Genomic DNA, 23,463 nt, shown 5'->3' with positions numbered 1-23,463 from the left:
ACCAAATATCATATATACCTACGTCTCGTTTTTTTTTTTTTGTCAGTGCGGCTTTGACATCATGGACCATAAGGTACATACTAATTCAGCGTGAGGAGGTACACTCAATAAGAATGAATAAAAACAAAAAAAAACAAAAAAAAACCAACACCATAAGTGAGACACAAATAAGGCAGATTCACCAGCGTTTTTGTGTCCGCTTTTATCCATCCAGATCAGAAAATGTCCAGCTCCATTGTTTCAAAACACCACTCACATTTACAGTTATTCCCACTTTCAAATAAAAACTAACAGCTTCAGATTCGTGGGGGGTGGGGGTGATGGTGGGTGTCATATCATGATCGTGACTAAGAGAATAAAAGTGAAAAAATAAAAAATGCTTACTCTAACAAGTACTATAAATGTACACCGGCATACAGATGCAAACTAAATGTGTTTATTGTATAATATTAACATTAAGAGCAGCTCACTACTCAAAACAGTAAATATACGAGGCAGTCAGGATCAAACCGGGGACTCTTGAATAAAGGCAGCGAATCTTACCACTGCGCCACGAAAACTGTTGTATCATCCTTGAACCTTTTGTGAAAGTGTTTATTTGATCTTTGGACTTTAGGCTTCACACATTATATAGTTTATGTCTACATTTTGTCATTTATTACTAAAATATGAAAAACGTTTCTGTTTTAAAGATATGTTTACACAGATTATTGTAGAAACGGAACATACATGAAATGCATGTATTCCAAATAACGATCTATTATGTCCATTCTAAAACTCTAGAAGCAGTTCATCCTATACTTCTAATTGAATCAGACTACCCTCATTTAATTACACCAGTGGAACCAGTAAGGCTGGGCCCAGCAGGTAAGCCAGCAACTCTTCACTATCACCACTGATAGACACCACATGGGCCAGCTCACAACCTGCTATAGGGTCTTACTGAACAGCATTGTTTGTTGTCTTCAATTCATAACTCAGCATCTGACTTGTATAAACATGTTAAAAGGCAAATGCACACAGGCACAATTTTCAGAAACTAAAGACACTAACTACAAACGTACAAGACAAACAAAACCTATATGTCAAAATACAAATACTAAACACACCATAAAGTTTCTTCCCCCAAGCTAAGCCATCTAAATGTATGTATTTGGCTAGAGTGCTACATTTAAAATTAGACTAGCTGCCTTCTCACACCTATGACTGGCAGAACAGAGCAGTCTGGACTCAGATTGCCAGGAGATAACCACACACATCTACCTATTTCATAAACAGTAAATAAAAGTTTCTTAAATTTAACTCGCTAATGACTAGTTTTCAGTTGTAAGGATACACAGGCAGTCTCACAGTTCTTAAAACTAAAGCTAGTCAATCAGCAAACCAACTTAATGTTGTGGTGCAAAGTTTCAGTGACACACTAAGACCTGAAAAAACTATAGGTCAGTGGTGAAGGAAGATATGAAGTTTAGGATAAAAAAAAGAAAGAGGTGTTTTGTGCCTTGTTAACAGGAGGATCTCCATATTTGACTAAGAGGTCTATGCAAGCCACACAGGCATTTTAAATGGCACAAGTCTAGCGAGTCCTCGGAGAATGACTGTTCAGGAAGCCTCAAAAGGAGGTTCTAGTTAAGTATATTACAAAGACATGCTTGGCAGAAGCAAAAAATACGGGAATACTATGAGAATTAAAGACCATTTTCAAGAAATCCTAAACCAAATGATAGTACCCTTTCTCTAAAGTTATTTTAAAATTAACCTAGAGGATCTGCATAAAAATTCTGCCAAGAAGAATGAAGAAGAATCACTCCAGAACAATGTGCAAAACTGGTACATACTTACCTTAAAATAATTAAGGCTGTTATTACAGCAAAAGTACTCTCAACAGAGTATTAATGTGTGTGGCATGAATACTTTGCAAACATTAAATGTTGGAGTTTTTCTTCTTCAGTTAAATATATATAGACCATGGTTTATTTTGACTTTGAAAATGTATGGTTACATTATAAGAGTTCACATTAAAATACTGAATGGATAAATATGTGTACAAATCTTTTCTCATGCAGATGTGATGACTTTCATGGGGAATTAATACTTTGTATGCCACTGTAGTGATCTAATATTGCCAAATTTCCTCCAACGACAAATATGTTTCCTTCAATCCAACTATCTGAAATAAGCGGTTTGATATACAAAATCAATTCCAAAATAAATTATACTGTCAGTTTTTCAGGACTTACATAATGGAAATATACACCCATTGTATAGATCACGATTCTGCTTTGAAATTAAAGCACAAAGGACCAATACCATATATGTAAGAGACAAACAAGTGGTACAGCTGCTAAAACTAAATGATAAAATAATGCATTAGTTGAACGTCTTGTTTCTTTATGAACACTTACAACAAGATTATAAAAGTTGTAAACCAATACACAATGTATTTTTGGGCAACTAAGATGATATCTTTAATGGTGAGTACATTAAATGATGACTTCATTGTTTTACTTATCAGTAGTTTAACTACTTAAATGAAACACCTTAAAAGGCATTGGTTGAAAAGGAAGAGACCATTGATCATTAAGCTGAATTAACCACCTTGTTTCCTGAAAGTGTAAATGCACATATAACCTCAAATAACAGTGACCTATTCAAAGTAACTTTGGGACAGTCTTAAATGAAAGTGTCTTGGATGATCTGCACTTACAGGTCAATGTGCAAGTAATATCCTATTGCTTGGATTATGGTAGATTTGATTAAGCATTAGTTTAACATTTTTTAAAACAAAAGATCAATGAATAAATTTAGTATGAAAACATGATAAATTATATAAGCTATAGTGATCACGTGTTATTAGGTTTTAGACTCTAGGCGCCTACAGCTTAAGTGAAACACAGACAACGATGACTTTTCAAAAGCAGAAAGTCTGAGTTATTTCAGAATGTCAAAAACTATTTACAGTTATGTCTTCCATACAGTCAAATACAAGAGCATTAACAAACACAGATTAAATACACAGGTGCTACATTCAATAATTAGTGTCCCCAAAACAAAAACTGAGGAGAAATCCAATAAAACAGATTCCTTCCACCTTCTTACACAGACAGTTCACCGAGTGTGGACAGGAAAATCAAAATGAAAAATTGAACACAAAGACAATAAAGAAAAATTAGCACACACAACTACAGATTACCTCCACCCAAAAATATATACCATCAGAAGTAAAGCTGTTCATACTAATACATGCAACATTAAGCCCTCTTTGCACTACTCCTTAACAGCTATAAACTTCATCCATCCATCCATCCATCCTCTTCCGCTTATCCGAGGTCGGATCGCGAGGGCAGCAGCTTAAGCAGAGAGGCCCAGACTTCCCTCTCCCGGCCACTTCTTCCAGCTCTTCCGGGAGAATCCCAAAGGCGTTCCCAGGCCAGCCGGGAGACATAGTCCCTCCAGCGTGTCCTGGGTCTTCCCCGGGCCTCCTCCCGGTTGGACGTGTCCGGAACACCTAACCAGGGAGGCGTCCAGGAGGCATCCTGATCAGATGCCCGAGCCACCCCATCTGACTCCTCTCGATGCGGAGGAGCAGCGGCTCTACTCTGAGCCCCTCCCGGATGACTGAGCTTCTCACCCTATCTTTAAGGGAAAGCCCAGACACCCTGCGGAGGAAACTCATTTCAGCCGCTTGTATTCGCGATCTCGTTCTTTCGGTCACTACCCATAGCTCATGACCAAAGGTGAGGGTAGGAGCGTAGATCGACTGGTAAATTGAGAGCTTTGCCTTACGGCTCAGCTCCTTTTCACCACGACAGACCGATGCAGAGCCCGCATCACTGCGGATGCCGCACCGATCCGCCTGTCGATCTCACGCCCATTCTTCCCTCACTCGTGAACAAGACCCGAGATACTTGAACTCCTCCACTTGGGGCAGGATCTCTCCCCAACCCTGAGAGGGCACTCCACCCTTTTCCGGCTGAGGACCATGCTCGGATTTGGAGGTGCTGATTCTCATCCCAGCCGCTTCACACTCAGCTGCGAACCGATCCAGAGAGCTGAAGATCACGGCCTGATGAAGCAAACAGGACAACATCATCTGCAAAAGCAGTGACCCAATCCTGAGTCCACCAAACCGGACCCCTTCAACACCCTGGCTGCGCCTAGAAATTCTGTCCATAAAAGTTATGAACAGAATCGGTGACAAAGGGCAGCCCTGGCGAGTCCAACTCTCACTGGAAGCGGGCTCGACTTACTGCGGCAATGCGGACCAAGCTCTGACACGGTTGTACAGAGACCGAACAGCTCTTATCAGGGGTCCGGTACCCCATACTCCCGAGCACCCCCACAGGATTCCCGAGGGACACGGAATGCCTTTTCCAAGTCCACAAAACACATGTAGACCGGTCGGGCAAACTCCCATGCACCCTCCAGGACTCTGCTAAGGGTGAAGAGCTGGTCCACTGTTCAGCGACCAGGCGAAAACCACACTGTTCCTCCTGAATCCGAGGTTGACTATCCGACGGACCCTCCTCTCCAGAACCCCGAATAGACTTTTCCAGGGAGGCTGAGGAGTGTGATCCCTCTATAGTTGGAACACACCCTCCGGTCCCCTTTTAAAGAGGGGACCACCACCCCGTCTGCCAATCCAGAGGCACTGTCCCGATGTCCATGCGATGTTGCAGAGGCGTGTCAACCAAGACAGTCCTACAACATCCAGAGCCTTAAGGAACTCGGTATCTCATCCACCCGGGGCCCTGCCACCAAGGAGTTTTTTGACCACCTCGGTGACTTCAGTCCCAGAGATGGGAGAGCCCACCTCAGAGTCCCCAGGCTCTGCTTCCTCATTGGAAGGCATGTTAGTGGGATTGAGGAGGTCTTGAAGTACTCCTCCCACCGACCCTAGCGTCAGTCGAGGTCAGCAGCGCACCATCCCCACCATATACGGTGTTGACACTGCACTGCTACCCCCTCCTGAGACGCCGGACGGGGGACCAGAATCTCCTCGAAGCCGTCCAAAGTCGTTCTCCATGGCCTCTCCAAACTCCTCCCATGCCCGAGTTTTGCCTCAGCAACAACCAAGCAGCGTTCGCTTGGCCTGCGGTACCTATCAGCTGCCTCCAGAGACCCACAGGACAAAAAGTCCTATAGGACTCCTTCTTCAGCTTGACGGCATCCCTCACGCGGTGTCCACCAACGGTTGGGGATTGCCGCCACGACAGGCACCGACCACCTTGCGGCCACAGCTCCGGTCAGCCGCCTCAACAATAGAGGCACGGAACATGGCCCATTGGACTCAATGTCCCCACCTCCCTCGGGGCGTGGTTGAAGTTCTGCGGAGGTGGGAGTTGAAGCTACTTCTGACAGGGGACTCTGCCAGCCGTTCCCAGCAGACCCTCACAACACGTTTGGGCCTACCAGGTCTGACCGGCATCTTCCCCCACCATCGAAGCCAACTCACCACCAGGTGGTGATCAGTTGACAGCTCCGCCCCTCTCTTCACCCGAGTGTCCAAGACATATGGCTGCAAGTCCGACGACACGACCACAAAGTCGATCATCGACCTGAGGCCTAGGGTGTCCTGGTGCCAAGTGCACATATGAACACCCTTATGCTTGAACATGGTGTTCGTTATGGACAATCCATGACGAGCACAGAAGTCCAATAACAAAACACCGCTCGGGTTCAGATCGGGGGGCCATTCCTCCCAATCACGCCCTTCCAGGTCTCACTGTCATTGCCCACGTGAGCATTGAAGTCTCCCAGCAAAACGAGGGAATCCCCAGAAGGTATGCCCTCTAGCAACCCCTCCAGAGACTCCAAAAGGGTGGATACTCCAAACTGCTGTTCGCCGCATATGCACAAACAACAGTCAGGACCCTTCCCCCCATCCGAAGACGGAGGGAGGCCACCCTCTCGTCCACGGGGTAAACCCCAATGCACAGGCTCCAAGTCGGGGGGCAATAAGTATGCCCACACCTGCTCGGCGCCTCTCACCGGGGGCAACTCCAGAGTGGTAGAGAGTCCAGCCCCTCTCAAGGAGATTGGTTCCAGAGTCCAAGCTGTGCGTCGAGGTGAGTCCGACTATATCTAGCCGGAACCTATCGACCTTGCGCACTAGCTCACGCTCCTTCCCCTTCAGAGAGGTGACATTCCACGTCCCAAGAGCCAGTTTCTGTAGCCGAGGATCAGACCGCCAAGGTCCCCGCCTTCGGCCACCACCCAACTCACACTGCACCCAACCTCCTTGGCCCCTCCCATAGGTGGTGAGCCCATGGGGAGGAGGACCCACGTTACCTCTTCGGGCTGTGCCCGGCCGAGCCCCATGGGTGCAGGCCCGGCCACCAGGCGCTCGCCATCGAGCCCCACCTCCTAGAGGTGGGCTATAAACTTCACACAAGCAAAAAAAAAAATCAGTCAAATGACAACAATTGCGGTCTGTGCTATACTTTAATATACTTTAATATCGTTTACCCTTTCATTTAGCAAATCCCCAATCACATCCATCAGTGTTGTTTATTATTGTACAACCCTGGGTTTCAAACAATGCATCAACCCCATCTCATCTGTAGTTTCACCATTCCAATATTCAAACTCTTCGCGCATAAGAATGTTGGCAATCAATTTGTGCTGCACTTCACAATCCTGCCAACATGCTGTCTCCCTTCGGAGTGCTAAAAAATGTAAATAGCTTATCACTATAACCATTTATTTTGCTAATGATAAGCTTTAAAAATCTTTACTATTAAACAAACCCCAGATATGGCCCATTTTAAAAAGTTTAACAAGAAGGGATGTTCCAGTTATACACTTCTTAGCAAAGGATAAAGAGGTAGGCGACTCAGAGAGAGGAAAAAAAAATTCAGAGAACTGAAACTTTGATCCAGAAGGAACAACATGGAATGCATTTTAGTATTACAAAATAAGACCAGTTTTATAATTTAAACAAATATCTGAGAGAGCATGGGAGTCTGACAATTCCATTTACATGTGCTTGATAGACTTGGGAAAACACAGCATGACTATGTGAACCCTAGTGTACCTTATGGAAAGTGCAAAAAGTGTATAGGGTTCTTAAGGCCACTGCTGTGTGCCTTTCAGTTCCTGTATTTTTAAAGAGCAAAGTTCTTATACTTAATGTTGAATGCATACATGAGACTTAGCAAAAGGTGCATCTTATCTAATTTCTTTTTCACAATTTTCATAAACAGTACATTGTAATTGAGGTTTGCATGGAATACTATTTGAAAACCTTCAGTTGGCACTGCTCCTGTCCTCTTGGCATCATCAGATTGTGATCTATGATGCTTAAGGGAGGGAATCACAACCAAGCATCAGGAACTCAAATTACAATTATTTACTCCAAACCTAATAGTTTTCTACAAGAAAGGTGTGGTCTCAAGTAGGCAAGAAAAGAAGTTGTGTCAAGTGGTTGAGGACCCCAGGGCATAGTTTACAAATAAGAGATGATAATGACATTCACCAAAGAATCAAGGCAGCAATGGCTGTTTTGAAAATATTGCACCATGCAAAGGTAGCAAAGAGAAAATAAGTTCTTAGAAAAGACTTTAAATTTATCAGTCAGTCTACATCCCCACCCTCACAGATGCTCATATTTTTGTCCACTACCCAGATGTTAAGAGTACAAGCAAGGAGGCCAAAGTGAGCTTTCTGAACAAAATTATCAGGCTTATTCTCTGTGATACAGTGCAGGCCATAGCCATAGAAGAGGTCCTCAGATAAGAACTACAGGCTCACCAGATGATACACAGTGTACTAAGGTGGACATGTAGTAAAGACACTCCCTGGAATACTTCAACAGAAAAGGCACCATGACATACTGGAGGAAATCTCTCTCTCAACTGCTCTGTGAATTGACAAAACAGCCCTCACCTGTAAAACTAGTCTGATTATGATTATTGATGCATGTTTAAAAATACGCCATATGAATTCCTACATTAAAAGATATTCAAATGCATAACAAAAATGAACCAGGAAACACTCTGGTAAATAACACACCAACGAAGTCACCAGGGTTTTACCTTGGACCTGTAGTTCACTACAAATTCTGTCTTTAAGTTAAAAAAAATGCCTAGAAATTTGAAAAGGAAAATGGACAAAATCTAAAATACCTAAAAAATTAGAATTTAAAACAACTAATGAAAAGAACAAATGATACTTTCAGTCAGTGAACATAATTTCACATTCAATTTAAATTAAATAATTCTGTACTGATGCAGAATTACATGAAACTGGCCATAAACACAGCCAAACATGATACAGTGATCCCTCGCTATATCGCGCTTCGACTTTCGCGGCTTCACTTCATTGCGGATTTTAAATGTAAGCATATCTAAATATATATCACAGATTTTTCGCTGGTTCGTGGATTTCTGCGGACAATGGGTCTTTTAAATTTATGCTACATGCTTCCTCAGTTGGTTTGCCCAGTTGATTTCATACAAAGGACGCTATTGGCAGATGGCTGAGAAACTACCCAATCAGAGCACTTATTACATCTATACTAATAAAAGGCAAAGCCCTCACTCACTCACTCACTCACTCATCACTAATTCTCCAACTTCCCGTGTAGGTAGAAGGCTGAAATTTGGCAGGCTCATTCCTTACAGCTTACTTACAAAGGTAAGGTTTCATTTCGAAATTCTACGCGTAACGGTCAACAACGTCCACTATGTTGAACTTTCTTATTCATGGCCCCTTCACGAAATTTGGTAGGCGGCTTCCCTGCACTAACCGAAACCAATGTACGTACTTATTTCGGTGGTATGACGCCACTGTCGGCCGCCATATTGAACTTTTCAACAGTCTTTGTTACTTATGGGGCCATTTTCAAGAAATTTGGTACGCGGGTTCCCAACGCTAACTGAATCCTACTTACGTACAAATATACGTCCATAGCCTGCAGCTCGGTCACCGTGTGAGGCGGTGTTGGGATGGGGGACCCACGTTGTTGGCTGCCTGCCTATATAAGGCCGTCCGTCACTCCAGTCTCTACATTCCCTTCCTTGCTTCGCCACGGGATTCACGTCTCCCTGCTGATAACTACAGCCTTTTTATTTAATCCTTCTCCGCTGTTTTATTGTTCATTTATTACCATTATAGTTATTGTGTAGGTATTTTAGACTTACTTTACATTGTTCAGGTACTCATTTCCTTTACCATTCCAACCGTACCCCCATTAACATCACTTACCGAGTGGTTTCCATGCCCGGAGATGGCACCTACCTTTTCCATTCTCTTTGTTACATATTGCACGGCCATATCAGGCTCACTCTTGATATCCGGAGGAACATTGTGTCTTATGTATTGAATGACTGGGACAGGTTCAAGGTGTGGACTGATGACGGTACAGGAGATAATTATACTACACAGGAGCACTATAAGAGTGCGAGAGAGAAATAACCGCCAGTGAGAAATCCAAGTTGATCGCTCAGTGGGTGGTGGAATCTTAAAGCAGACAGTCTCTTAGTGATTCAGCTGAACGCAGAAAGCACCGAAGCACCTACCAAAACGGAGATGATGATAGCAACACTAAACGTAAGTTCTATCTGCTTTCTGCCCGTTGAGGGCATGTTTATATGTTGTGTGTCCTGCAGCATGTACTGTACAGTTCAGGTTTTCCTTCACCTATGGTTCTGCATGTGAGTTGATGGCTGCCGCTGAATTGTTCGGTTGTCGCTTTCAAGTTTACCGAAATGGCCAAATATTTTACACCTTTCAACAACTGCCAATGCCTCTTAAACATCTTAGATTCACAGGTGACGATTTCAGTAGTGGACACTTTGATGTTTATGAATGTTTAAACTCTCAAAAGCTGGATGTGAAGTTATCGATGAAACCGGTTGTATACTTACAACGCTTGACAGATGCCGAATGTCCCTTCAACACAAGTCCTGTCGTAATTGAAACAAACCATGAAACTCGAAACGATCATGACAGCAGCAATCCAAGCTGTGAGATTTGAAACAAGATTACTGTTCACATGGCCAACTGTACGTTGCATGCTCAAGAGTAAGCTCAGAGCACAGCTTGGACATATTACAACTGGAGGGCCGAACTCACAATGTGGTTTACAAAGAGATCCTTAACAAATAATTATTGGTATATTTTCCCTCAGTTTAAAAAGGTTTAATTTTCTTCTTAATAAAAATTTCAAGACAGTACTTCGCCGCTCCAAAGCATGGGTAATTTGCTAATATTAAATAAAACTCCTCAATGATATACGATTTGCTTCCCGCGCGGTGCTCGATTGTTTGCTTTTCTCTGTCTCTCTTACTCTCTCTGTGCCTGACGGAGGGGGTGTGAGCAGAGAGGCTGTTTGCACGGAGGCTGTTTGCCTAGGGGATACGAACGCTCCTCTAAAAAATGACGCTTTAATCGCAGTGCTTAAAAGCCCAAAAGCATGTATTGATTTTTGATTGTTTCCTTTTCTCTCGCTCTCTCTCTCTCTCCGACAATCTCTGCTACTGACACGCATTCTTTGAAGAGGAAGATGTTTGCATTCTTTTAATTGTGAGAAAGAACTGTCATCTCTGTCTTATCATGGAGCACAGTTTAAACTTTTGACTAAAGGGTGCTATTTCATGTTTAGATGACTCTAATAATGTTAGCAGTGTGGGAGAGTTTATAAGGGCTTAAAATATATAAAAATAACCATACAAAAATATAGTTTCGACTTCGTGGATTTTCTGGAACGCAACCCCCGCAATCGTGGAGGGATTACTGTAAACATATTTATAAGAGAAAGAAAATTATGTACTCTGAAGTAAATAACATCCATCTCCATTATCCTTAACCTGGGCCCAAAAGATTCGAGATATGAACACTGAGCAATCACACAGTTTTAACATATCTTTCGTAAATACGTAAATACATAAGCATACTCTATTTTGCTTAGTTTACAACTGAACCATGCAAGAGAGCAATGCACATTTGCTTCTTGCACATGTGTTCCAAGTGCAGCTAGGATAATAATAATGTAGGTATTTTTACTTCAATAAATACAGCATATATTGTGCTAGGTTTCTGGTTACTTTAAAAACTAATACTACATAACACACATTACTTTTAATAAGTTACCAGAAGTACTGTTCCTGAGATAACTCTGCTAAGCTTAGCACTGTACATTTATATAATTAAAATAAATTTAGTGATTTCTGAAATAGAGATATATTATTTCAACTAAGTAAAGGAATAATGCAAATCACCCAAATATTTGCCTCAGGAAACTTTTCTTTGTGAAGGCTTCCACCGTTTCAATCTCATGGCTTTTGGGCGAGTGTGCAAAGCTAAAATATGAGAAGACTAACAAGAGTGCAACAGACTTGCACAGACTACAAAATATTTAACTGTAATCCGATTAAGGGTTTATAAGGTCAAGTAACCAGGATACTCACAGAGAAATCAGGGTGTATTAACCTGGTTTCTCAAAGACCAATTTTCACGTTTTTCTAATTGGAATAATGATATACAAGGCATTATAGCACATATAAATGCACTCATTTTGTGAAGAACTGCTTAGATATGATACACTTATTCAAAAAAAGTGATTGATACAAACACCTGAACCACAGAAATATTAGTTAACTATGAGGCAACATACCTGTAAGCAATCCAGAGAAGTAGAAACTACCCTTGCAGACTTGGACTGGCAGGCCAACTCAAATGGAAGGATATATTTGTCTGCTTCAATGAAGCTTGCTTTAGGTAGAACGATGCTACTATCTCTAAGGAAAAGCAAAAGATCCATTAATAAAAACTACTTTCATCCTCGGAATAATGTTTTTGATAACCAAATAGTAATTATTGATGACCAAAAACTGACATGATTAACTTACCCTTGATTTTGCAGTTCAATTTTTATTTCATCTGTGAAAAGAAAAAAACAAATTAACATTGAAATGCATATTTTTAAAAAGTATATTACAATACGTGCTCATAAATTAAACCATGTGTAAAAGCAGGTAATGTAGAATCAGCTAAATTTTACAAAAGGATTTGGACTGCATACTGATTCCAGTACTAAAAGGTATGAGCTATAAAGGACAGACTGAATGAGCTGAACCCCTTCAGTTTAAACTAATGGAAATTAATTGGAGACATGATAGAAATGTTTAAATTATGAAGGGAATTAATACAGTTGATCCCAGTTGTTACTTTGAAATAAATTCTGCAACAAGAACACAACAACACCGTTGGAAACCCAAGGGCAAATTTTGCACAAATGTTACAAACTTTTTTTTCACTCAAAACGCCAAAGACATATGGAATCAATGACAAACTAGTGTGGTAGCAAGTAGAAGTTTACAGACTGTCAAATCTCGGCTTGATGTTTTTTAGGACAATCTAGGTGAAAAGGATGGATGAGATTGTTGGGCTGAATAGCCTGCTTTCATCAAAATTTTTCTAATTCTCCAATGCAAATTTATTTTTTTTTAAATAATACTGACCAGCTACAATAAGCCAATTATGTAAAAATGTTAAGTCCCATGATCATTTTGTACAAAATACTGACCTGAAGTTTATCAGAGGTGGTACAGTAGCCAAAAATTGTACTCCAGTAAGAGTAGCGTTACTTAAAAATAATATTACTCAAGTAGAAGTAAAAAGTAGTCATCCAAAAAATTACTCAAGAGTAAAAAATATTAGGTGAAAAAAACTACTCAAGTACTGAGTAGCTGTTTGATCATAATAAATGATTTATTTTTTTTGAAATGTAGTAATAAGACAGACAAAAATATAAAATGTGCAAATTCTGCAATTTCCAAATAATAAAATAAAAAATGAGTACAAATAAATAACATCTTTAGAAAATAAAGATGCACAAATAACACAAAGCTTTTGAAACCAATACCTACAGTGGGTAACATGTATGTCTGAACAGTGCAAACTACTTACAGTGACAGTGCAAACTACTTACAGTGACAAGATATACCATACACTGACAGTATAATACTGCATATTCACTTGCCCTCCAAATAGCACAGCTAATAGAAAACAACATTAGAACAAGGCAGCTTGTGCACGTACAAGAAGTCTCACTTTACCTTGACAGAGCAGAGCAGCGAGCGGAAGCACAAAGTGGCGGCGTCTCCCACAGGCACGTAGCCCTTCGCAAACACCCGAGTAAGTTCAACTGAAGTAAAGCCAGCAGCTGACCAGGAGAAATAACCGCCAGTGAGAAATCCAAGTTGATCACTCAGCGGGTGGTGGAATCTTAAAGCAGACAGTCTCTTAGTGATTCAGCTGAACGCAGAAAGCACCGAAGCACCTACCAAAACGGAGATGATGATAGCAACACTAAACGTAAGTTCTATCTGCTTTCTGCCCGTTGAAGGCATGTTTATATGTTGTGTGTCCTGCAGCATGTACTGTACAATTCAGGTTTTCCGGCAGACAGTGTATACTTAATTTAGAGTTGATCATTAAAATACACAAATTGGAGAACCGCGTTAGGAACCTGATAGCAATTAGGCAAACCGAAAATTGGATCGACTCGGTTTGTTTAGACAATTCGGCTACTTCTGATTTGGATTCAGTCTCTCCAGGTCCCACTGTAGTCAGTGCGTGGCCGAAGTCAGCAGCACCAATTCAGCCACAGGGCGAGTGGGTAACAGTAAGACGGGGGTCTAAGAAGCCAAAATTTACTCCCCTGGCACCCAAGTCACCAATTCGGACCCAGAACAGATTCTCAGCACTCCGCAGTGCGCCTGTGGAAACTGAGAAAAAGAAAGTGCTCATAATTCTAAATTAGTTAGAATTCCAAACTATGTTAAACCAGCAGTTAATGTTAAATGCCTCAAAGGGGCCAAGATTTCTGACATAGAGGCCGCATTGGACCGTGTCACCCACGATGAGGTATCTACTTTATTGCTGCATGTCGCCACTAATGATATTTATTTACAGTAATCCGAGGTATTATAAAGGAACTTCATCTCTCTATGCACCAAAGCTAAAAGAAAATGTCAGAATTTAGTTGTATCTGGCCCCTTACCAAGATTATATAGAGGGGATGTGATTTACAGCAGATTGCAATCCCTTCACAGCTGTCTAGAAACCTGGTGTGCAAATAAAAGCATAATGTTTGTGAACAATTGGGATGATTTTTGGGAAAGGCCTGGATTTTTCAAAAGAGATGGTCTTCACCCTAACTGGAGGGGATCTTATGTATTATCCCAAAATATGGCAGCAAAACTTCCTGGTTGACTGATCAGAGCCCCATTCAGGCCGCAGTCAAGCAATCTTAAATCACAGGCTGATTGTTTCTTCAATCCCACCTGTTACTATCCTGAAGCTGTTACCCAAAATCCCTGTTGTGGGGCATACAGCAAATTTAGTCTTGATACAAACCTTAAATTAATTGATAACCAAAAAATAAGGTGTATAAGTAGACCAAGGGATAAAACCAGACCCTCCACCAGGGGTACCTGCAATAGAAATTTACTTCAAATTAAAACAAAAAATATATCACCAGTTCAGAAAGAAGCATGCAGTTTTAAATCTTGCTTACTGAACATTTGCTCTCTTAGTAGTAAAGCTGTTTTGGTAAATGTAATTATATTAAGTACAAAATCTGATCTGTGTCTTCAAACTGAAAACTGGCTTAGTAAATGTGACACTGTCCCCCTAGCTGAGGCATCACCAGATGGATACTCGTTCCATCATAAGTCTAGAGATTCTGGTCGAGGAGGAGGCCTTTGAATAATTCATTGTAACAAAATGCAAATCACGTCTAAAAATCTAGGCAACTCTACATCGTTTGAGGCATTTATTTTAAATATTAAAACAGATTCCAACACAATTATAGTGCTAGTATACAGCAGGGCTGTGGAGTCAGAGACAATTTTGGGTACCTGGAGTCAGAGTCAGCAAAACGTTTACCGACTCCGACTCCGACTCCTACTATATTTAAATGGGAATTAAAAAAGTAAGTTGAAATGTCCCAATTCACAAACAGTCATAATGAACTACTTCTCTGCTGTAAGAATAAAGCCCAATGCATGCAGTGCATAATGTTACCACAAAACGAACATGTCAAGTAACCATGAATCATGCTTTTCATTGACTGTATGCGTCACTATATGGGATGTAATGCACAGGTAAGTTGCGGAACCGCTTTCCATTGTGTCGTGTTCCACTGTTACAGGGAACTGTGAACCTAGCCTAACGCCCCCCATACATTTACAGATGCACTGCCGATTTTTCGGCCGTTCAACGAGTCATCACGCGTCAAACGCCTGAAAAATCATCTGGTGTGTTCTCAGCTCCATCGGCTCCCCTTCGCTATGCGCTAGTGAAGGGGGCCAAGGAGCCGAGAACACAGATCTCCCTACCTGTCTCCAGCAGAGGCTCGTTCTGCTGATCAGCTGGCCGGTGAGTGACACAATGCACTAAAATTCCGTCTGGCTGACAGAGGAGACAGCCACTGCAGCAGACAGAGGAATCACATTACTTTGGATGGGGGTGGGGGTCGAGATTTTCGGCAAGCTGGATCTGCCCGTCCATGTAGACACCCGCAATCTGCGGCCGCCAATCAATTGTGTTTGTCTTTAATCTGGCATTATAGTAGAGTGTTGGCTTCCTAGCCAGTAGTTCTGTGGTGAAATGACATGTATGTTGCCTTCCTTTCCTTCAAAGGATGTAGAAAATACATTAGCATAGTATATACATACAGAGGAGTCGGAGTCGGGGAGTCGGAGTCGGAAGATTTAGAAACTGAGGAGTCGGAGTATTTATCTACCGACTCCACAGCCCTGGTATACAGACCACCAGGGCCATATTCACTGTTCATGACTGAATTTAGCAAACTTCTTTGGCTATAAATTATGATCATGTAGTACTGATGGGGGATTTTAATGTACACATTGATGTGGAAACTGACACTTTTAGCAAATGTTTTACTTATTTGTTAAATTCAGTAGAATTTTGTCAGATTGTCAAAGGTCCAACTCATAATCATAACCACACATTAGATTTAATTATAACTTAAGTTGAAATTCAAAATTTAAATATAATTCCATTAAATGAGGTTATTTCCAATTACTACTTAATTACATTTGATTTAGTTCTGCCCTTGCCAACATACTCACAGAATAAAACAAAGACAGTGAGACATCTAGATTGTAATTCTGCTTCAAAATTTGTAGTTACTTTGAGTAAGTCGAGTGTAATTGTGGAAAACCATTTAGATCAGTTAACATCAAATGTAAGCGTGGAAAACAATTTAGATCAGCTGACATCACATTATAATGTGACATTGAGAGATACATAAATTAGAGTGACAAAAACTGGAGCGAAGATGAAGAACAACAAAGCTACATGTCTTTCAAATTGCATGGATAGAGAGTGTTAATAAATATAAAAAAATCCCTTTTAAAGCTCGCTCAGAATACTATTCTACAATAATAGATAGCAATAATAAAAATCCTCGGGTACTGTTTAGAACAGTGGCTAAATTAACAAATGGGAATTTAGATCTACAGTGCAAAATACCAACAGATAATAGCAGTACAGACTTTATAAACTTTTTAATGAGAAAATTAAATATATAAAATTCCAGATCTCAGCATCACAGTACAAACCAAATACTAGCTTAGCAGATCCTGTCTCACATTGCAATCAGCACTTTAGTAATTTTAATCCTGTAACTGAGTAGGAAGTCTTAACTTTAATTTCAAAAATGAAGCCCATTACTTGTTTACTAGATCCAGTGCAAACAAAACTAGTAAAAAATGCCATGGATGTTCTTGCAGCGCCAAATTAAAATAGTTCATTATTGCATGGCACAGTATCTGATGCACTAAAATTGTCAGTCATTAAACCATTACTTAAAAAGTCAGACCTAGACCCACACATACTAAATAATTATAGGCCTATTTCAAAATTTACCCTTTCTCTCTAAAATACTAGAAAAAGTAGTCACCAATCAGCTACAGTCACACCTTACGCATTACAATTTATTTGAGAAATTCCAGTCTGGTTTCTGCACTGATCATAGTACAAAAACGCAAATTGTAAATGACATTCTGATGTCCTCTGATGAAGGAAACTCCACTGTAATTATGTTGTTAGACTTAAGTGCAGCATTTGACACCATTGACCATTCTATTTTACTGCACAGGCCAGAAAATGATGTTGGGCTTACAGGCACCGTGCTCGCTTGGTTTAGTTCTTATTTATCAAATCGATTTCAATATGTACAGAAATGTGCTGACAGTACTATATCATTATACACAGAAGTTCAATATGGTGTCCTGCAGGGCTCAGTACTGGAACCTTTACTCTTTTCACTTTACATGCTTCCACTGGGATCTATCATTAGGAAACAATGTTAATTTTCACTCGTATGCACATGACACCCAGTAACACCTTTCATTTAGATCAAATGAAGTTTCTCCAATGTTTACTTTAATTAGTTGTGTTAGTGAATTAAAGGAGTGGATGGAAGAGAACTACTTATCTTTAAATACAGATAAAACAGAGATGATAATTGTTGGGGGGAAATGACATTGATCACAACAATATTTTGTCATCATTTAACTCAGCTGGGATCCCCATTAAATTTCAGTGCAGTTCTCTTTGAACTGGCATTCCCAAAGTTTCTTCAATTTCTTCCCTACTGGGGTGTTTTGGGGAGTTTTTCCTTGTCCTTTAAAAGAGTCAAGGCTGGGGGGCTTTCAAGAGGCAGGTCCTGTTAAAGCCCATTGTAGCACTCCTTGTGTGATTTTGGGCTACACAAAAATAAATTGTATTGTATTATCTGTGCATGTTTGGTTAAAATGTGCTTGTTCTTCACAGAGTGAAGTGATGGTTAACACTAGAATTACCAGAGCCTACGAAAAAACTCGTAAATCCGCCCCACCTTAAATCGCTTCTTAAAACCATTCTCACCACTCCGCCAGCGTTATAGCGCGTCTATGTGAAAACAGCAGTGTCAGATGCGGGGGTGGGGTGTGTTTGGGCTCATGAACGTGGTCGAGATAATAAAACTGACTAAAAAAAAAAACAAAGCTAACCTTTGTAAGTATCATAAATTACACCGGCTGTTACAGACTGAAATCAAATGTATATTTTTTATTCTAAAAGAGTAAGACTAAGAGCAATTTACTTCTCAAAACGGAGGGGTGCAGGATCGAACTCGCGATCTTTTGATTCCCAGTAGGCAGCTTATTCTATTGCGCCACCGAGGCAGTCATAATAAACAGGTGTCAATGTCGCATGTTAAGGCGGCTTTTTGTCTCTGCAGTTATATTTTTGAATAAAAGAGCAATTGTTGTGTTAGATTTGTACCTTCTGTTAAAGTATTTCTTTGATATTTGGGCTTCAGGCTTCATACATTATATAGTTTATGCCTACATTTTATCATCTACTACTAGAATATAAAAAACATTTCTGTTTTAACAATGTGTTTATACAGATTACTGTAGAAATGGAACAGACATGAAATGCGTGTGTTCCAAACAACGATCTATTACTTCCACTCTAAAACTCCACTTCACTCCCAGAAAATCAATCAAGGCATGAGCTGGAAGAAGTTTGTGCACGTTCCAAGTCGATGGGGGGATGGAATAGCTGGCTGATTGCAGCTTTTCTTTTATCAGCACATATAGATTAACAAAAGATGCTGGCAGAGAGGTGAAAACGGTTTTAAGAAGCGATTTAAGGTGGGACGGATTTACGAGTTTTTCGTAGGCTCTGGTAATTCTAGTGTTAAGCTTCAGCAGGAGTTGGCTCTCATTTTTCATATACAAGTGTAACCTTGGATTGCGAGTGTTTTGCAAGACGAGCTAAAATTATTAATAAATTAAGACTTGATAAACGAGCGAGGTCTTGCAATACGATTAGTCCATATACACGGTCAGCCGAGCGTCACATGATCACAACTGAGCTGATGGTTCTTCTCTCTCTTGCTGCGGGATTGTGGGCAATTGTCAGTCAGCATACCTCACTCATATAGTCCGTACGCGCGTATACTGCTTACTACATCATTGTGACCACGTGTGTGCTGTGACGCGCGAGTCCCCGTCTTGAACACCAAAACACGAAGCAGAGTATCAACACTTTAGCAACACCATCTTTATTCAGCTTGAAACAGGAACAGCGCGGTTATTTATTGTAGTGGGATCTGCCACTCTCCTATACACAGACACAGCAGTCAGGCAGGGTCATGCCCAGGTTAGTGGCCAAGTAATACTGTGCCCTGCGCATTTATAATGTTCCTTGTATCACCCACCAACGACAGATGCTTGTAGTATGACTGCAATCTTTTCAGATTCGCTTTTACAGCGAACTGATACAGTGCTGGGTGCCTGCGGTTGCAAACAGGACACTCTTCCGTGTGTCATCCCGTTGGGTGAAATCCCAGAAGAGTTTAGAAACTCACACCAGCCATGATTCTTTTCAAAGGTAAAGTGCATGTTAATTTGTTTTATGTATTTTTACTTTATTATTTTGTACTAGCAAAATACCCGCGCTTCGCAGCGGAGAAGTAGTGTGTTAAAGAAGCAATGAAAAAGAAAAGGAAACATTTTGAAAATAACGTAACATGATTGTCAATGTAATTGTTTTGTCACTGTTGTGAGTGATGAGTGTTGTTGTCATATATATATATATATATATATATACACACATATATATATATATACATATCTACACACATATACACATATATATATACATACATATATCTATATATCATATATATCTATATATCTATATCTATACACACATACACATACACACACACACATATATATACATATACATACATATCTACATATATACACACACAGCTATTTCGTATCAGTGCAATACGCTGCTTGTTAAAACGGATAACTCCCGCTCTTACGTGCAAGTCTGCGTGGATATTATGAACTATCGTATTTGTTCAAGTTCTATTTAAATTTTAAATAGAAGGAATTTTTATTTAGTCGACAGAAATATCTTTGGTAGGAATGGTAAAACAGACAGGAATATTATTCCTGAATAAATCAACTCAAACCTTAAACAACTTATAATATTTTGCTCTCCATAAAAATATATCCTGTCTAAATTATACAAGTTAGAAATAAAGTAAACGTTAAAAGAACAAACATTCAAATTTCTTTACTCTTATGTAATTTTATATAAAATATAAACTTAGATATTAAATATCCCAAAAGATTTTGCTCTACATAAAAATATATCCTGTCAAAATTATACAAATTCAAATATGAACATGCTGCATAACAAAACCTGGAAATATAAATAAAATGTGTTCCTTTCAGCAATAACAAATCAAATCATTCAGTTGTCTTTGCTCATATGTCATTTTAGAGCTGGACGCCTGGCATCTTTTTGGCAACAAGTTCGTTTATGTTTGGTGTGAGGTTCTGTGTTGTGGAGATTCTCAGGATGGATTGCAGGTGCTCATCAGTGAGGCGACTCCTGTGTGCTGTTTTGTTAGTCTTTATCACTGAGAAGAGCTTCTCACACAGATATGTGCTACCAAACATGCACAAGGTTCGAGCCGCATGTAGACGGACTTTTTGTTCTTCAAAGTCACCAAAGCGCCGTGCAAACTCAGTGCGCTCAGTTTATCAGCAAAGTGCGATTTGGGAACACCGTAGTGACGACTTGGTTTAACATTACTTGGCAACAGGGAAAGTGGGGCAATTGCACTGGTGCATTTGTGTCTCCCATAAAAGCAGCTTCACTTGAAATCACTTTGTGATTGTGCACGGGTAAAACGTCCGCTGAAGTGTCAGATTCTTATTTAATTCTTCTGCTTTCTGTATCTTCTGCATTGCATTCAGGTTACCCTGATGTTTTGTCTCATAGTGCCGTCTTAGATTAAATTCTGTAATTACAGCCACATTAGCTCCACAAATGAGACACACGGGTTCAGTAAACATATACTCAGCCTCCCATCGGTTTTAAAGGCTCTATTTTCAGAATCAACTTTTCTCTTCAGCATCGTGTGAGCTAGCTTCGCAATAACTTGCAGCATCATAAGCTAGACTTGATTAACGCGTAAGTGTTCGCAAGGCAGCTGAAGCGCTGCATTATGGGATCTGTAGTTTATTGTGTTACCAGCCTTCATATACCCGGCCATTAATAACAATAATACAGTATATAAAATGATCTCGGGGCGGATATAATTACGCCGGGCGGATGTGGCCCGCGCCCTTGAGTTTGACACATATGGACTAAATAGAACTTGAAAAGATATATTTTTTAAATGTGATCGCAATTCAGATAGAGTTGACGCAAGACTACAGCCTGCATGCCTCAATAAGTCATCCTCCCTCGCTCTTACTTTTTACCGCTCATCTAATGAATACACTGAGTATGGCTTTACCAAAACAATCATTGATGGCGAATAAAGTATCCATTATTCGAGTATGTAGATCGGGATATATATATATATATATATATATATATATATACCCGTGTATCGCAGCGAGAAGTAGAAAAAGCTAGAAAAGAAAAGGGAACATTTTAAAAATAACGTAACATGACTGTCAATATACAGTATTTGTTTTGTGAGTGTTACTGAGTGTTGCTGTCATCAAGGATTTGATTATCATTATTTCTTTCAATCAGGTTCGTATTTGTAGGATGTGTTGTGTTCAAGTTACATTCCGTGTTTGTCAATCGCTGTAAAGATGACAGGTTTCATTCATCGATTCGTTTCTTACTGCATCAATAAACAGCTCGTCTTCTTCTTTATCTGAGACCTGACACACTGCATGCACGGGTTTTTTACACTGTCTTCCTTTAGCGGGACATTGACTTTTTCCACGTGTGCTTTGTTTCCGCAGTAGCTGGATTTATGAATATGCTTGTATGTATCAGACGCTTCATATTTTTGCTGCCTTTTCAATTGTGTAATTCGGTTTTGTTCAGCTCTTTGGAACTGTTGCTTTTATCTGTGCACTGCGCCAGTTCACGTGAGCCTTCGGTGTACATGCATCGAAGGTTCCCAGCTGTGCTGGTGCCATCTCGTGCTATGTCCATGGCTGTATTTAATGTTACCTTAGTCCTGGCACTTAAAACTTTCTCTCGCAGTTTAGCGGAGTTTGTACCAAACACCACCCTGACCATCTCATCTTCCTCTGCATAAGCACAGTCCTTCACCCGTGAATATTTAGTGGAGTTTGCTATTGGATTGCCGCTGACGGACGGCCTTATATGGGCAGGCACTAAATTACAAACGCCAGCGCAGCCTGTCTATGAACTTAATTTAAAGTGTAGGTTTACATCGTGCTTTGTTTCCAAGTAGCAGAACTCATGAATATGGTTGTATATGTCACTCGCCGCTTCTTATTGTTTCGCTGCCTTCTCAATTATATAATGCATGTTTTCTTCAGCGCTTTTGAGGTCTTCCTGGTTTTCTATGTACTGCGTGATTACGTGGGAGGCGTGATGATGTCACACGAAACTCCGCCCCCCACGTTCAAGCTCATCTCCATTACAGTAAATGGAGAAAACAGCTTCCAGTTATGACCATTACGCGTAGAATTTCGATATAAAACCTGCCCAACTTTTGTAAGGAAGCTGTAAGGAATGAACCTGCCAAATTTCAGCCTTCCACCCACACGGGAAGTTGGAGAATTAGTGATGAGTCAGTGAGTGAGTGAGTCAGTGAGTGAGTGAGGGCTTTGCCTTTTATTAGTATATATATATATATATATATATATATATATATATATATATATATATATTGTATATATATATAGTGAGCACTATTTTATGTATATGTATGTATGTATGTATGTATGTATGTATGTATGTATGTATGTATGTATATGAATGACCTCCAAAGAGCGCGGAGACTTTTGATCACGTGAAAGTGTCTGCAAAAAGTGGCGTCTCCTACCCCGCAAAACTCGAGCAGCCGGCGCGTGCACATAGCTGTGCCGGCCTTTGAGATGCTGACTGCCTTAACTCAAAGTGAGCACTTTTAATTTTTTTTCCTACTCACCCTGAGCTATAGCCCAGAAAAGTGCAAACACGGGATCCCTTTTCTACACCGCGGTAAACTAATTTTAGGGCGCTTCGCACTTTCTTTTCCACGTATACGATTATGAGGTCGTCAGGTCGGATTATTAAGACACGCACACGAGTGGAGGACCAACAGTGCCATTACAGCCGATTAATGGCAGGGACGTCTCACCAGTCTACACAAGACCCACCGCGACTGTCCCCAAAAGGCGCTCATATCGTCAGCGAAGACATCTCTACACTATATAAAAGAAAAAGGCAACTTTCCTTTCTTCACACCTTTTTTCCTTTTATCCCAAACCAAAGCCTTTACTCTCTTAACACTGCAGAGGACAAAAAACTAATTTTCTTTAATTGCTGGTAATGGCGATAAGGCACATTACCAGAGGCAGAAATTTGGACGTTCACATAGAAAATGTACTTTCTATAGCACAGCCGTCGTGTAGCGCCTTTCAAAAGGGATCT

At 40.5% G+C, this 23,463-nt stretch overlaps 1 protein-coding gene across 1 annotated transcript in view; it reads right to left on the bottom strand.

The window, feature by feature from the left end:
* Positions 1-23,463, bottom strand: part of LOC120514847 (brefeldin A-inhibited guanine nucleotide-exchange protein 2-like) — a 144,082-nt gene that overhangs the window by 97,186 nt on the left and 23,433 nt on the right. Inside the window, exons 2-3 of the mRNA XM_039735452.1 lie at positions 11,853-11,883; positions 11,618-11,741 (exon numbers count right to left, since the gene is read on the bottom strand). Coding sequence (XP_039591386.1) covers positions 11,618-11,741; positions 11,853-11,883 — 155 coding nt within the window. The remainder of the gene's footprint in view (positions 1-11,617; positions 11,742-11,852; positions 11,884-23,463) is intronic.

This window comes from Polypterus senegalus, chromosome 14 (genome assembly GCF_016835505.1).
Source record: "Polypterus senegalus isolate Bchr_013 chromosome 14, ASM1683550v1, whole genome shotgun sequence".
NCBI classification, from domain to species: Eukaryota; Metazoa; Chordata; class Cladistia; order Polypteriformes; family Polypteridae; genus Polypterus; species Polypterus senegalus.
The sequence above is the reverse complement of the archived record's forward strand: the minus strand, read 5'-3'. Positions and strand labels throughout refer to the sequence as shown.